At 43.2% G+C, this 17,499-nt stretch overlaps 1 protein-coding gene across 4 annotated transcripts in view; it reads left to right on the top strand.

The window, feature by feature from the left end:
• TTC7B (tetratricopeptide repeat domain 7B) overlaps window positions 1-17,499 on the top strand; it is a 268,355-nt gene that overhangs the window by 126,543 nt on the left and 124,313 nt on the right. For all 4 annotated transcript variants that reach the window (XM_021675705.2, XM_021675701.2, XM_021675703.2 and 1 more), the window contains 2 exons: window positions 3,942-4,005; window positions 7,810-7,947. In XM_021675705.2, the coding sequence (XP_021531380.1) occupies window positions 3,942-4,005; window positions 7,810-7,947 (202 nt within the window). The remainder of the gene's footprint in view (window positions 1-3,941; window positions 4,006-7,809; window positions 7,948-17,499) is intronic.

The raw sequence follows: 17,499 nt of genomic DNA, 5'->3' as shown, positions 1-17,499 counted from the left end.
CTTTGAGGTAGCTTCAATACTTAAATACTTATTAGACTAGATAGTTGACACAAAGTAAAGCAGAAGATTAAAAACAGCTATTGTGGATAGTGGTTAATATTGGGTAATATTACCAAGAAGTAGATGATGAAAAGATTCATTGAATGCTAGTGAGTGCCAGGCATTGTGTAAACTCCTTTGTAGGTCTAGGAGGAAAAGGCAATCATCATGGAATACTAAGTGTAGATCTGAACCTCCTGGTTGCCAATGCAGAAGTTTTTGGTAAGGATGGGGATGCTGTTTAAAATGGAAAATGGAGGGGTCTTGGCTGGGGAGGGCAGGACAGCCCAAGCCAGGCACTGGCCAGGCCCTTCCCTGGACACAATAAATCCTCAACAGCTTGCAAAAATAAATAAAATAAAATAAAACAAAATGGAAAATGGAGGAATGTTGAAGTATCAGGATGACTTCTTGATGGCCGCACCAAAGCTGTATAAATGATCAGCTGTACCACTGGCTGGCTGTCTTCTCCTTGCCTCTGGTGCACACAGCTCACCATGGAGTCATGGAGAGCCCCTCCTCTCGGCAGGGACATGGAAGCACTTGTGCAAGGTGATGTGCTATGTGGGATTCACCTGACCCACTCAGCAGAGTGTAGCTCAGTGGACCTGCACTCATCTGTATGAGGGACCCTTCTTTCTTTGTCTTGGGGAGATTTTTGACCTATATGAATTGACACAAAAGGGAAGCATTGTGGTGAGGCCTTGATAGTCCTCACATTGGACCAGCTGATCCCTAATAATCAAGATGCACTCTTAATTTTCAATGTAAGTCCTTTTCCTTTCTTGGTACCCACTTATCTGCACAAACCGGGGATCGACAGTAAATTCTGCCTTGGCCTGTTTGCAGACAGTGTGACTTGGGGTTGGGGTGGGACTTCAGCCATTCTTGACCTCCATGCCTCTGCTCTTATGTGGCTGGCTGTGGTTCAGAGGCTGTGTTTCTCCAGGAATTTCCTGGTAGTATCTCAGTCAGGCATATTAAAATTATAAAGGAACCATTAATAGACGTTGGAGTTGATTGATGTTGTCATTATCTACAAATCAACTTTCTCGTGGGTTGGCAGTATTCAAGGCCCTCCCTGCACCTAAATATAGAGTTTTAGGGGATGCCAATGACCTTTAGACATCCAACTTGTCATTAGTTATGTAGTGGCTGAAGGTGACAGAAGAGATGAAATGCGTTGGATAAAGTTGATTAATTTCTTTTGTATGATTGTTTCTACCATCACAGTAAAGTTTTCTACCTGTTGGGGGAAATTTTTAAGAAAGAGCTATTATCTAGGAGCCCTGGCAAGATGATGATTACTACTTATACCTGAGAATTCTCACCCTTGTTCTCAGTGTCTTCTGTAGAATCAGAAAATGAGTTGGTAAATTCATCCAAAGTAAGAAAATGGGCAGTTTGCCTATAGGTTACCCAGGGAGTTGGTGGGATGGCTGAATCGAGGATGCCCCCTCCCATTCTCAGTGCAGCAAACACCTGCACAGCCAACTCCTTTGCCAGCCCACCAGCTCTTGGGAGCTTGTCCTCATGCCTGCTGATCCCTGTTTTCTCCTTGTTCCCTTACGTCCCCAACCTTCACCTTCACACAACTTCCTCTGGATTTAGGGCCCCAGTTTTTCCGCTTTTCAAGGCTGAGGCCTGGTTACCCCAGGATCTTCCCTGAGGCTCCTAGGCCCCAAAGAGGAGAAGGCCGCAAAAGGAAGGTCCCAGCACTTTTGACCATTCACCCTGAGCTCCATCCACACTTCCCTGAGCAAAGAAGAGGGAAGGAATTACCAAGAAATGGGTCTAGAGAATTCATAATGACTGAGCAGAGCCTTCCAGTGTGCAGTTGTTCAAGTGTGTTTCTTAAAACTACCCTTTCTTCCTCCACTTCTTCTGCTGGACTTGGGAGCTTTTCAGTGCTCCTGAGTACCCATCTTGTCTGCCACAAATAGGGAGGGTAGAGGAAGTGGAACTGGATTCAGTTAATGTGCCACTTGTTAGCAACTATGGTAAAAATAACACAAACTAGCATTTAAGCAGGCTGGATGGCTCAAACAGAATTTGGAAATTAGCCATCGACTGAATTGACTGATGTTAAGTCACAATTAGCATAAGCTGTCTTTCTTTTCAATTGGTCTGGACAATGCAGAATTGGCTAGCCATGAAAAAAAAAAAGGTTCATGTTACTGCTTTATTTGCAAGGTCCCAATTGCATGTAAGCACAAGCCAGGATATCATGAAATGATTGCTGGGTATGGCTGTGCACATGCATGCACGCGTGCACGTGCACACACACACACACACACCCCACACACACAGTGGTTCACGTTACTGCTTTATTTGCAAGGTCCCAATTGCATGTAAGCACAAGCCAGGATATCATGGAATGATTGCTGGGTATGGCTGTGCACATGCATACACGCGTGCACGCACACACACACACACACACACCCCACACACAGTGGTTCACGTTACTGCTTTATTTGCAAGGTCCCAATTTCATGTAAGCACAAGCCAGGATATCAGAAAATGATTGCTGGGCATGGGTGTGCATGCACAGGCACACACACACACAACAACAACAGCAACATACTGAGGTGGTTGTTTGGAAGAAACTTAATTCAGGGCCTTTAGGCTCTATTTCAGAATCTTAGGGGAAAGAAGTGTCCCATCTGAAAATCCCAGATTGTCTCAAGCTGACTTCTGAAGCAAGTTGCTGCACATCCCAGGATTTGCTCCTCATTCTCAGGCCAGCCTTTTCATAAAATTTTAGCCTTGGAAGAGCAATAGAAATCATCCTGCGGGTGGCTTCCTTACCTCCAGCGATGTCAGAATTGTAACGAGAATACCAGGCACTGTATTCTTTCTGTCTTGCTCTTTATCATCTTAAGATGCAGTATAAAAATTGCCAGCACTTCAAAGAAAACAAATGTTTATAATTATTTGAAAAATCTTTTTTTTTTGGCTTTTATTTTGTGGGGGAATCTTTTCAATGAAATGATTGTAATATTATCCCTGGGAAGATATAAACTTAGTCATTCTTAGTCATCTTCAAAATATCTAAGAGTTTTTTTTTTTAAACCAAGTTGATTTTTATTTATTGCACACTCTTCTTCCATTCCATGAAAAAATACTGAGTTTGACCCAATTGGTGATAATGTTCACAATTCTACTCCAAGGATTGTAGAGCTTTAGAACAGGGGAAAAAATACTGCAAGTGCTCACAGTACAGAAAATAGGCTATAGAGAATACAGATTGGGGTTCTGTTGGGTTTTTGTTATTCTCTAATCCTGAGAAACGTTGAGCTTAAAACGCTGTTTCTTTTAATCCAAGATTTAAGAGTTTAGCCAAATTCCATAAAATAGATTAATAAGAACTCTTGCATGCTACCCCATAATAAAACTTAGGAGTCTAAGTAAGATAGCTCACTAAATTCTTACAGTATTAAGAGAAATTATTCAAACTCTAAAATTGCTTCTAATCTCTTATTTCATCTAAATGACTAGATATGCCAGTTAGCAGGTAAGAGGTAAGAAGAGTACTGTTTAGTGAAATGCCTGCAATTTATACCTCTGTAATGGGTTAGGAGAAAGCTTGTATTATTTAGAGAATATCAATTTATTGAGATCTAATTTCTGCCTCTGTAATAGGTACATATGTTATTTGGGCTTTTAACTTGGTTTTTACAGCTTTACCCGTCTGCCTACCACTAAAATGCATAGCTAAAATGTATGAATTTCATAGATTACCATAGAAATAGGCAAATTAATTCAAGTGTCCAAATGATACAGTATTTTTCATGGCCATTATATAAAATTCTGGAAGCTTTTAGTTTTCGGTTCTGCTTGTATTTGTATATTTTGTGTTATTTTGAAACTGCCATTTATCAAAATTGGTTTTCTTTATGCAGCATTTTTTGTCCTCAAGAAAATACTGAAGAAGCCCTGTTGTTGTTGCTGATCAGTGAGTCCATGGTAAGTAGAATGTGCTTTTACAGCGTTCTTTCCCCATCCCTGAAGTCCCTTTTTTGATATCGCCATTCTGCCGGTATGATGACTCTTTTTCCTCAGAGAAGGTATTTTCTACAGGGTATATCTGGATGGGGAAAAACAGTAGAGGTTTAAAAAGAGGATTGTTTCTTAATTCCTGGACTAGCTATCAATGTCCCTTGGTTAACCTGGAGCTTGGAGCTTCTCTATCTTCCGTCCTGAAGCAGATATCTTAGTTCATTTATTCATCCACTTGGCATTGGCTGAGCATTAATACAGTTGTATCTAGGTAAGCTACAGCTAAAATGACCACCAGTGGAAACTTAAAAGGTGAAAGAGACCCCCAAGGGTCACCTTTACAAGCCTCTCAATTTGCCCTGGTGTGGGGGAGAATTTTGGGATAGGTCATTTGTTGTGTCTATGAACCTCTGGTTTTCACAGCGGGAACGTGATAAAACTCTGATCCTCCTGCTCTGGTTGTTTCTCCCAGCTTCCAGCTGTCACCAGACACTGTAAGGTCCAAGGCGATGAGAGCTCACTTCTGCTCCCTGTGCTATTGTGAGGGAGTTTTCTCCAGACCGTCTGATTCCTTTGAAACGTTTTCTTAGTGTTTGGCCAAGTTGTCGAATTTTAGGTCTATTGCACCACTCGTCATTTATTTGGTTTCTGACATGGGTATCACTAGACACTGTGGTCTTGGCTTGAAACCTTCAGGATCATGTGTGTTGTAATAGTGAATTCTTCGGCAGAAAAGTGATGTGTACTGAGCACCTGAGCAGAATGGCGGGCTCCTGGAATCAAAAGATCTTGAGGGCTCATGTCCCCTTCCCTCATTTTACACATGGGGAACCTGAGTCCCAGAGCAGGCAGAATGCATGCATCATGCAGTGGTCTTCTGCTCCTGCTAGGAGATTGTACTGCCCCTCCCCATAACTGTCACCCCCCAACCCCGGGCAGCCCAGAGGAGAAAAGGGAATTGTAACTAAAGCAAGAGATGGCATTTCCCTCCTTGCCCTCCCACACATACTGTTTAATGGGAGGTGTAAAATGGACTCAGGTGGAAAGACTTAGACGTGGAGTATAATAACGTACATGTGCAGAGAGGAGGCGGGAGGCCGTGCTCATGAGAGCTCTTTTGTCTTTGGTTAAAACTTTGGGTGTTCTTGTTCTGCAGAATGGCCCACTGATGTTTACAAGAGCAAGCCTGCTTGAGTTACCACCCCTTTTGATTTGGAAGCTCCTTGGTGTTATTGGGCTTACTTCCTCTCAAGAAGCAGGTTGCCCCTCGGTTCCTCTTGCCTTGAGAGTCTGCTGGTAACTTAGGATGGTGTCATTTACATTCTCTGCTTGCCTTGGCGCAGTCAGGGAAGCACATAGGCTGGCACTTGGTGGCATTCAAGTGAATGAATCTTCCCAGGCTTCTCCACTGGCCCATCCATGGGGCCAGCTCATTTTGGCCTCCTGGTCAGCATTCCTTCAACCTGAGCTGGGCCCTTGGTGGGTAGTTCCCTTTGGGCAAACTGGTTGGTTATGGTATAAAAGTTCTGAAAGCATGATGACTATACATTTTAGATTACTTGGACCGTTCTGATTGAAAATATTATGTTCTGTTACCAGATGATGTATTCCAGTCTGCAATTCAGAAAACATGGCCACATCTCTAAAACACTTGTACTAAGTGGAGATGTCTTTGGAATGATGTCTCCAGCTCTCCTGCTTCTTAATTGAACTGATAGAAACGAATAATACTCAAAAATTGAGATTCCTTTGAGACAGTCAGACTTGGATCTATGGTATTTAATTTCCAGAAAAATCTCTTGAGGGGATGTTGAAATCCAGTGATGTCATCAGTGGATATGAAAGATGAGGTTTCTAACCAAAATGATTATGTTCTCCCTGTAAATCACTTCAGGAAATATAGGTAGAAATCAATGAAATTGCCTTTGGAAGCCTTTTTTTCATGTCCTTTGACTTCTTGATTTTTCAGTTTTTAGGCAGAAAATGACTGTGCTCAGTTTCAAAACCAAAATGAAAATTGCTGTGTTTTTTGGACGTCAGGAAATTGTGTTCTTTGTTGGTTCTGACTTTCAGAAGCATGAATTTGTCCATAGCGTCTCTACCTACAAGATATCATTTAGAATTGTGCTGTTTTCTAACTACAAATCAAATTAGTTTCCCCTGTGAGAACAGGATTATAAGAATGTGATTTGCAGAACTACCACCGAAGCAGTATTCTGGGATATTTATTATTGGGGTCTGTTTGGGGTTCTATATTGTACCTTTTTAATCAAAAGATACTGATACTTTATCTAAAAATGAAAAACATGCATTTGGTATATCTTGAAAATCTCTCATAAAGAGTATTTTTGTTTTGTTCTCTTCCAGGCATTGGTCTCAGTATGGAACATGTATAGCAAATAGATAAAGTGAGACCATTTGCAATAGGCCCTGTTTCCTTTAGGGCTGCTTTTTTAGGGGCTCAAAAGGGACTCCTAACAAGAAAAACTTAGAATGAAATCTTCAAAAGCAGGCTTGTTTCCGTAAGAGATGACTCACTTTGTAGGAAGTGGCCTGTCTTATATATTCTTATTTGTCTTTGACATTTAAGAGCAAGGAGTTTTAAAGTGAGTAAGTACTGATGGGCGGCTAAAAGTAAATGCCTTGGACTCACACACAAAGAAAATGCATTTTGTCTCATTAGTAAGAGGGAAGGTGTGTGTGTGGCCTTTCCGAATGTCAGGGGGAAGATCAACGTCAACCTGCTGGGGCTAGTGACCCCGGAATCTCATGTACCACTTTCACAGGAAAGACTAGGGGGCCTTTCTCTGCTCCTATGGACAGATGGATCTGCAGACTTCTGTTAATTAGCAGGAGGAGGGGAAAGGCAGGCGAAATCTAACTTTGTTGATTCTGAACGCCCTATTAGGGAAAAAAGGAAAATGAGCTAGCTGTTGAGTCTTATACTTGTGGTATATTTGGAGGAATCTGTAGAGAAATTAAAATTTAGAAGTAATGGAAATAAGTTGCTGTAAAGAGCCTTTGATTTCTGGATAGATGAGATTAATAAGTTTGAATGTGCCTGGTGTATGTCTATGCTAAGCAGAGCAAATTGACAGTGTTCTCTTGAGTCCTCTGTGTTAATATCTTTTAAAGTAAAAATCTGCTTTCTTCTTGTTTTCTCTTACATTTCTATGTTGTGCTTCCCTAAACAAGATTGAATTTGTCTTTGTGTTCTGTTCCAGTGAAGATGGCATATAGGGATTTGAATGTTGCTTGCTGATAGAGCAAAAGTGAGATATATCTCTAGGACTAATGGAAGTCGATGGCACGATTTGGTGTTGGGAGATGCAGGGCTGGGAATTTTCTCCCACTCTTTAATGTAGAGCAGAAGCGGGATTCACGGGTGAGGCGCAGCAGGGCCTCACTTGATGGATGACTCGGCTGCTCTAGAGCACAGCTGCGTCTTCCAGGAGCCTGGCTGTGAACCCGAGCCCAGGGAAAACTTTGTATTGGCTGCCAAGGCTTCCTCCAAATGCCTGCTGACAGGTACAGGTGCCCTCTAGGTTCACACTTCCAGGACTTCAGCATTTGGACCTTCCCATATATCATGTTCTGCAGTGCTCAGGAGATTTTGAATAAATAACATCCAAGGTGACAGCCCTCTACTCATTCCTGCCTTCGTCTCCATTCCCTTGGCAAACTGGTAGGGGCAGGAGGGCCTAGGTGGCCTCCCCACCACACAGCGCTATCTTCTCTCTCCATCTGCTTCTCTCTTCCGTATTTTTTCAGGCCAACCGGGACGCTGTGCTGAGCAGGATACCCGAACACAAGAGTGACCGCCTCATCAGTCTGCAGAGCGCATCTGTGGTCTATGACTTACTGACCATTGCTCTTGGAAGAAGAGGCCAGTATGACATGCTGTCAGAGGTACAGCCGCTGAGTGTGGTTGACATCCAGGTGGTGGGTGGCAGTTGCACGGTGACCCCAGGGAAGGACTGTGAGACCTGGTCCTGGCCCCCCTCTATTTGTGGCAACCATGTGATCTTGGGCCAGTCACTTAACTTTGGTTTTCTTCCCTATAGAATGGGCCTTGGGCTAAATGATTAGGTGATGGAATTGATCTAGTCTTTTACCATGAGGGTTCCATAACCCACCAGGCTATGCATTTGTGTGTGAGGGAAGGAAACATTTCTCAAGCAGTTTCTCTTTCAGTTAATTGCCACCAACTGAAAATCTCCCATCTGCGATATTAATTTCCTTATAGAAGAGGTTTCGTTTAAAGTATCAGTGTGTACAGTGAAATTGCCAGTGACAATTCCAGGCACAGCATGTTAGGTTAGCTGGTATAGAGCGTTTCATAGAAGGTAAACAGTCTTCTTGGAGAGTCTTCTACTTGTTCAGAAGGGACCCTCGTGGATTTCAGTGCAAGGTGCTGTCATCTTCTCACTCCCTCAGTTTCTAAGAAATGCTCCGGATAGAGCTTGACTCTCTCATGGTCTCAGGAGGAGCTGGTTCATCTTGGGCTATGGTTGCGCGTTATTAGGTGGCTGCCCAAAATATCACATTCTACCATGGTGAGGCTAAATAAGTAACAAGAAGATGATTTTATCTTTTCTTTAGCAAAATAGAGAGAGAGAGAAAACCCTATTCTGTTAAAAGGAACTTTTCCATTTTATTTATCTTTCTCTTTCTAAATTTATACCCATTGCAACAGCCTCTGGGCACGAGGACAGGGAATGAAATACAGTAACAGATTGGCTGAAATCAGATAAGCGCCCGACTCACCCTCTAGCCTGCCAGTGCATCGCCACATTAGGCAGGAACCTTGGGGAAACAGATGAGCCTGCGTGGCTTGAATCTTTTTTTAGCTCAGGGTTTGGTGACTCTACAGGGCAGTGGTTACTCAGCCTCACAATCCGGCCTGACAAAGCAGTGTGTGCAGATGCCCCCACCACACGTGGCTCAGCCCCGGGACTTGGTCCAGGCTTGGGATTGGCCCAGGTTGCTCATCACTAAATGGATCGAACCTCTCCCAGTACCTCGATTTCCTGGGCACCCCTTCTCCCCACCATCTTAATTCCTTGAACTCCCGACCTCAGGTGATCTGCCCGCCTTGGCCTCCAAAGTGCTTGGATTACAAGCGTAAGCCACCACGCCCTGCCCATCCATCTTAATTCCTGTCAGCTGTGTCCACCACAAAACCTATCACTGGGACCATGCCACCCAGCTCACAGTCGAATTCCTTTAAGGTGAATTTGTTCCTTCAGACAAAACATAACATCTCTCTAGGTGCATGGATAAGAGTGGTATGCACACATCTACTTCCATCCCATTGTGTAGCAATGTCACCTTTCCCCAGCTTGAAATTTCCTAGGTCCAAAAGAGGAGTGAGGAGCTTGAGGTGGCTGGCCCCGCTGACTGGCTGGGCAGTCTCTGCCCTTGGGTTTCCCATTGTTCTATGAATGACTCGAGGGGGTGGTTGTTACCCTCACAGATTCCTCTGCAAGCTACGGCTCTGGGGCCTGTACCTGCTCCTGGCACAGAATACTAGGACTTCGTTTTCACCCAGATGACTTCTGTCTTGATATCACATGTAGCTCCCATCTTGTGGTGACCCGCCTCCCAGATGACTGGGTAGTGTGGTTGCAGGAGCCTCCTCGAGTCAGAACTTCGCCCCCCAGTCACATTGCAAATAGTGGAGTGGTGCCAAAGTTTGCCCCAGAGAAGCTGGAGTAGGAGGGTGCAAGAAAGGCAAATTTATTACTGTATATCCGCCGGAGCCTTTTGAATTTTGTACCGGAGCTGTGTTTTATCTACTAAAATTCTCAATCAACTGATACAATATATGAAATAGAGGCTGTTTATTTAACACGTATATGTGCTGTCACCTCTTCTTTGCCAGGGCCTCTGATTGATGCCAGAGATACAGCAAGTAGCAAGGCATGGCCCCTGCCCAAGAGCTGCCCTCAACCTGGAGCTGCCAGGTGTGACAAGCAGCTGCTGCCCAGGTGCTGACGGGGGCAGGCCCAGCACAGGCTCAGAGTGGCTTATCCAGGGGTTGGATACTTGGCTTCAGCCTGGCCTGGGCCTACCACTTAGGCAATTGGAGCAAGTATTCAACAACTGTGTTGTCTCAGATCTTCCGACTAAAACGGTAAATGTTGCAGGAGAAAGCTGAAAGCTCACAGCATCTCCAGGCTGCCTGGCCTATGGTTGGATAGCTCAGTTACTGAAGATAGGGGTTAGGCCTGCCCTTTGCTGAGTGTGGACCCTCTCTCCCTCTGTCCTAGGCCATATCCTGGTCTGGGTGTCCCACTTTCCTTCTTTCCTCATTTACTGTTTTTTTCTGAATCCATTGTGTGTGTGTGCATGTATGTGCATGTGTGTGTGTGCACGTGTGTATATGCATGTGTGTGTATGTGCGTGTGTATGTGTATTTGTGCGTATGTGCGTGTGTGTGCGTGTGTGTGTGCGTGTGTGTGTGCGTGTGCGTGTGTGTGTGTGCATGTGTGTGTGTATGTGTGTGTTTTTCCTTATCTGCCTTTCCATTTTCTCAGGACTTTAAGGGTCACTGGATTTTTTTTAATTGAAGTAAAATTCACATAACAAACTTAACCATTTTGAAGTGTAGAATTCAGTGGCATTTAGTACGTTCATACCACTGTGCAACCATCACCTCAAACTGCAAAACCTTTTCCTCACCCTGTAAGAAACCCTACACCCATTAAGCGGCCACTCCCGTTCCTCACTCCCTCCAAGTCCCTGTCAACTACCAAGCTGCTTTCTTTCTCTGTGGATGCTGATTTGGGGTATTTTATATCAATCTAAATAGCCAGTATTTGGGCATTGGTGTCTGGCTTCTTTCACATAGCATAGTGTTTCAAGGTCATCCGCATTGTAGCATGGATCAATATTTCTTTTTATGGCTGAATAGTATTCCATTGTACAGGTCTACCACAGTCTGTTTTCCATTCATCAGTTGATGGTAATGTGGGTTGTTTCCACCTTTTGGCTACTATGAACGGCATTGCTGTGAGGGTAACTGGATTTTAAATTTCCTATATTACCTTTCTTTGAGCTCCGTAAATGTTAGCGATTATTGTTATCATCATTTCTCGTAGAGATATTTTATATTTCTCTGTCTTCATTTCCTGCACTGTCAGCAGCGCGATCTTTCTGAGACACAGGAATAGACATGCTGCCCTTCTGTTCAGCAATATTTGACAGACCCTCCCGCCGTTTTTCTCTTTTTCTTTCGTTTTCCTTTCTGCCCATAATGAAATTGACTTCATTGTTTATCTTTCCACCATATGCAATAGTCCTGCATGCTCCTTGGAGAATCAAACAATACATGTAAAACATAGAAAAGGAAAGAAAAGTGCCTTAGAATCCAGCTCTCCTGAGGTAGTTGACTACTCATTGACATTTTAGAGGCAGTCTTTACATCTGTCTTTATGAATAAATGTGTGTGCATTATGTAGGTTTTATTGAATGGGACAGTACCCTGCACGTTTTATTGTGGATAGCCCCTATCTCTCTTCTCTCCTCCATTGGCACTTCACCCATCTCTGTCTCCTCAACCCCAAACCCAGGTCATCAACATAGTGTGTAACAGGCTCTAGAGTCAGAGAGATTTGGTTTGAGTTCTGGGTCTGCTGCTTACCAGTCGTGTGAGCCTCAGCAAGTCATTAACCTCCTATGCATCAGTTTCTTTTCCTGTTAAATAGGGGTAATACTTGTGCATATGTACATCTCAGACAGTTGGGAGATGCATATTTATTAATCTGTATAAAGTACTCAGAACAGAGCCCAGCACCTAGAGCTCATTAAGTGGCAACTGTATGCTGCTGCTGCTGCAGTCACTACCACTGTATACACAGGAGTTACTGGGCACAGGGGAAGCAACAAAGGATACAGAAAGATCTTTTGCCTTTAAGAAATTTCCATTCTAGTTAGGGAGACCACATAGAAACAAACAAAAAGAGAATCAAATTAGAGAATACATCATCGTGCAAGGCATGTTAATTGGCGGGTGAATGGAATAGGCCAATTGCTGCAGAGTCTGTTGGTTGGGAGTGCCAGTAGGAGATTATGAACAGCGGATATATGAATTGGCTCTTCAAGGCCTGAAGGGGATTAAGTAGTCTAGGAAGAGAGAGACCTTCTTCATCCTTAAGCTCGCGGAGCTGCGGAGGCATTGGACCCGAGGGAACGGGAACCCAGGGCTTGCTCTCATGGGGAAGTGGTAGGAGAGGAGTTGGAAAGAAAGTGTGGGACCTGGTTGTCAGCACCACAACCTGTTGGTAGACTTTATGTGTGCCCTTTACGGATGCGATCCAGATGTATCACCCTGTGGCTCATCTCTGAGCAAGTCCTCTTTGCCTCAGAAACACTGCTAGATCTTCTTTCACATGGGTGGAAACTTCTGTGGACAGAGTTCATAAAACCATCAGTCAATTGTGAGAGAGAGAAGAGGTCTTACCTCCTTCTCACCCTGTCCTTGTGGTTTCCTTCCTTCTCTTGTCGCCAACCAGCATTAACACTTACACATCAGGGCACAGCATGTCTTCCTGCCTCTTGGTTCCTCTCCTTGGCTTACCTGGGCCCACAGGCAGCACAGAGGGTGGGGGTGCCTCTGCTGCCACTGCCAGCACGTGCTCCTCTCTCCTGTCTGTGGCACCCTTGTGCAGTGGGTGTGCTGTGCTGCGTTGTGCAGACCCAGTCTTTTAATAACTGTGCTCACAGGGGCAAGGGGGAGCAGGCCTCTCTTTCCCAAGGAAGCCAGCCTTTCTCTTGTGCTTCTTCAAGATGGAGGGCCGCTTTCCCGTCTCAACACCGGCTACCTTTGTGTGCAGCACATCATCGTGCCTTTCTTTCCTTGTGGACTCTTCAACCAGATGCTGGTCAAAGAGCATTGTACCAAGGAGACACAGATCAAAGGTTTATCACATCCTCATTCTGACAGGTTTAAATAGAAGCGCAATGTTTACCATATCTCCAGTGCTGTGAGTTTTTGTGTTTTTAAAGACTAATTGTGAGCCCCGCTGAAAGGTTTGTGTAGGAAGGAACACTTCTTTTTTCCTCTTCATTTTAAACAGCAGCAGTAGTTGGCATGGCAACCTGCGCTATTAAAAGTAAAGCAACAAGCACCGCTTCCTCTGTTTTTTAGAATGAACCCAAGCTGCTAAGGAGGTTTGTTTCTTGAATTTGACTATTAATGGCTCCATTTCGACAGGATATTATGGGGTCTTTTTAGAAGGTTGTGTGTGTCCCCTCTCCATAGGCAAGACAGCTTTAAAGACAGGAATGGTATTTTTATCTTTCCTATTGAACTCATATTCATGTGTTTATGGTAAATCTCAACAACACCATGGTCCTGTGGGTAGAACTGTCTGACTAGTGATTGTACCAAAAGGACATTTACACCTCCCTAACCTAAACGCTTATTTAATCTGGGAGCACCGTGAAAAGCATTGCGCATCTAACTACGTCTGCTTGCCAGGCCTACCATTTGTTTAAAGTTCAGCATTGCACGCAGCCCTGCTTGGACTGCAGAAACCCAGCCTTGAGCTAGGTGCCAAGGTTTCTAGAAGGCATCAGTGGGCATAACACAAATGGAGCCATAGACTTCTGAGAAATCAAGGCAGGGTGTTTGGCTCATGGTAGGTGGTCAATAGAAACTTGCTGAATACACCAGTGCTTCAAAGCCGCGTGCACCCTCATCCTGCCCCCTTTTCTTTGGTTTTAGAGATTCCCTAGATGTGCAAGGAGTGTATCTTCCCCAGGCAGGCCCGAAGGTTAAAAGGTCATTGAGTGGGAAATGGGCAGCAGAGGAAGGGATGGGCCCGGCTTGGGGCAGAGCACCTGGACAGTTCCCAGCTCTGGTCCAGCTTTGTGAGTCGGCTCGATAGGGACCATCTTCATCATTTTTGCATGACACCCTATCCCGAAGAATGTCAGCCTCTGACATGGCCCCTGGGATCTCCATTCTCACCATCATGGAAGTGTTCTTTTGAATTAAGCATTGCTTTCTTCTGGTCCTCAGTGAAAATGCCAGCATGCTTGGGAGGAATGAAAGGGGTTTAAACCTTTAGGGTAGCATAGTTCAGAGAAACAAGGTATCTAGGTATATACCTTGTGGTTTTGTTTTAGTTCTTTCTTTAAAAATTTTTTTAATATGCCATTTTAACCTTTTTAAAGTGTAAAATTCAGTCAGGCACAGTGGCTCACACCTGTAATCCCAGCACTTTAGGAGGCTGAGTTGGGCAGATCACCTTAAGTCAGGAGTTCGAGACCAACCTGACCAACATGGAAAAACCCTGTCTCTACTAAAAATGCAAAAATTAGCTGGGCATGGTGGCGTATGCCTGTAATCCCAGCTACTCAGGCAGCTGAGGCAGGAGAATTGCTTGAACTTGGGAGGTGGAGGTTGCGTTGAGCTGAGATTCCACCACTGCACTCCAGCCTGGGCAACAGGAGTGAAACTCTGTCTTAAAAAAAAAAAAATTCAGTGGCATTAATTACATTCCCGATGATGTACAGCATCATCACTATCTATTTCCACATTTTTCCATCATCCCAAACAGAAATTCTGTTCCTGTCAAGCAATAACTTTCTATTCTCTCCTTCTCCATACTGTAGTAACCTCTAATTTAATTTTCGTCTTTATGAATTTGCTTATTCTGGGTACCTCATATAAAAGGAATTATGCAATACTTGCCCTTTTATGTCTGGCTTACTTCACTTAGCCCAGTGTTTTCAAGGTTCGGCCAGGTTGTAACACTATATCTGATAGCACTGATCAGCACTTCATTCCTTTTCATGGCTGAATAATATTCCATTGTATGTATCTGTTCCGTTTTGTTTATCCCTTCATCTGTCGATGGACACCTGGGTTGTGTCCACCCTTTGGCTCTTGTGATTAATGCTGCAGTGAATACTGGCCTCATGCTTTCCTTCCTTCTCCTGTCCCCAGCCAACATCAATGCTTGCACAGCAGGATACAGCATGTTTTCTGAGTTCCTTTTTTCAGCTCTTTTGGGTTTACACCTAGGAGTGGAATTGCTTGGTCATATGATAATTCTATGTTTAACTTTTTGAGGAACTGCTAGACTGTTTTTCAGAGTGACTGTACCATTTTACATTCTACCAGCAATACACAAGCGTTCAAGTTTCTTCACTTCTTCACCAGCACTTGTTACTTTTAAATTATTATTAATATAGACATTCTGGTAGGTGTGATGTGATATCTCATTGTGGGATTGATTTTTCTCTTCCATAATACCTAATGATGTTGAGCGTCTTTTTATGTGCTAATTGGCCATTTGTATGTCTTCTTTGGTGAAATTACTATTGAAGTCTTTTGCCTATTTTAAAGTCTAAACAATAAACTCTGGTCAGTTATATTTTTAGAGATGGAGTCTTGCTCTGTTCTCAGGTTGGACTGCAATGGTGCAGTTATAGCCTACTGTAATCTTGAACTCCTGAGCTCAAGCAATCCTCCCATCTCAGCCTTCTGAATAGCTGGAAATACAAGCACACTACCACACCTGGCTTTTTTTTTTTTTTTTTTTTTTTTGTAGAGACGAGACTTTGAGACAAGCCCAGGCTGGTCTCACACTCTTGACCTCAAGGGATTCTCTTGTCTTGGCCTCCTCAAGTGCTAAGATTACAGGCAGGAGCGACCATGCCCAGCTTTACTTTCTTGAAATGTTGTTTGATGTGCAAAAGTTTTAAATCTTGATTAAGTCCAGTATATCTATCTTTTATTTTGTTTCTTATGCTTTTGGTGTCTAAACTAAGAATCCATTGCCAAATCCAAGGTCATGAAGGTTTACTCCTTTGCTTTCCTCTAAGGATTTTACAGTTTTGCTCTTATATTTGAGCTGTTTGTCCAGTTATAGTTATTTTTTGTATATGGTGTGAGGTAGCAGTCCAGCTCCATTCTTTTGCATGTGGAAATACAGTTGTCCTAGCACCATTTGTTGAAAAAACTATTCTTTGCCCTATTGAATGGACTTGGCACCCTTGTCAAGAATCAATTGGCCATAAATGTGTGAATTTTTTCCTGGAACCGTGATTCTGTTCCATTTGTCTGTAAATGTATCTTTATGCAATACCATACTGTTTTGATTTCTGTAGCTTAGTAGTAAGCTTTGAAATCAGGAAGTATGAGTCCTTTAACTTTGTTCTTTTTCAAGTTTGTTTTGGCTATTCTGGATCCCTTACAATTCCACATGAATTTGAGGATTGGCTTATCCATTACTGCAAAAAAAAAAAAAAAAAAAAAAAAAAAGTGGAAATTTTGATAGGGATGCATTGAATTTGTAGATCACTTTGGATGACATTGCCATCTCAACAATGCCTCATATTTTAACATCAGACCTGTGTTATAATCTCAGTTCTGCTACTTTACATGCTGAAGATGAACTTGAATAGATTCCATTACCTCTCTCTGAACCTGTCCCCGTACATGGAAAACATAGATAATAATAGGATCTACCTTGGAAGGTTATTGTGAGGATTAAGGAGGTAATGTATGTTACTGTAAAGTGCATGTTACTATTATTATTGGTGGCATTAATAATCTGCTCTTTCTAATGTAAAAATCTCCTCTGTGTTAAATAATAACCCTGACAGATGATCCTTGACCCTTATGTAGGGAAGTACCCATTGTATAGTAAAAAAATTCAGCCCTGGAGATGGGGAGATCTGTGTTCAAATTCTGGCTCTTCCCTTTCCTAGCTGTGAGACTTTGAGAAAGACACTTGGCCACTATGAGCTCCTACCTCAGAGACTGTTAGGAAGCTCAGTAAGATAATGGCTATAATGTAGCCAGCACAGCAATTGATGGGTAATATATACCATTCGGTTCTTCTCTGGTTATTAGAAAGAATTGATCTAAAATGAGTCTCTTTGTAATTTCTACCTGTTCTGTCTTTTTGGAGCAATAGGGCTAGTCCAGCCCACCTCACTGACAGTCCACCAATTTTTTTTTGGTTCGTCTTATTATCTATTTTGAGCAGATAATGTATGCACAAGGGAAGTATTACAACAGAGCCAAGGGGAAACATGAAGAGGAAGTTACTTGTGTATTCTTCTAGAGACCGACTATGAATCCATAAGCCTCTATGCATATGTGTGTGTCTCCTTCATTGCAAAAGTAGCATGCCGCAGGACATAACATCTATGTTTTATCCAACTGCTGATATATCCTGAAGATGGTACCAGATCCACGTGTCTATATCTGCCTCTTTCTTCACAACTTGGGAGAGTGTTTGTTCCATAGTCAGGATGGCCTGGTCATGGACGGATCCTGTCCCCTATGGAGTCCACCAAATTTTTGAAAACAATTGTCATATTGTCTTTTTTCCTTCAGCCTAAAGTGGCCTCAGTTCCTTTAGAACAGGGGTCAGCAAATTAAAGCACCAGATGCTAAATATTTTAGGCTTCAAAGGCTGAGAGACAGAATCAAGAATA

The sequence above is a fragment of the Aotus nancymaae genome, unplaced genomic scaffold, assembly GCF_030222135.1.
Source record: "Aotus nancymaae isolate 86718 unplaced genomic scaffold, 86718_ANA_hifiasm-v0.15.2.pri h1tg000011l, whole genome shotgun sequence".
Taxonomy (NCBI): domain Eukaryota; kingdom Metazoa; phylum Chordata; class Mammalia; order Primates; family Aotidae; genus Aotus; species Aotus nancymaae.
Note: the sequence above shows the minus strand (reverse complement) of the source record. Positions and strands in the feature narration are given on the sequence as shown.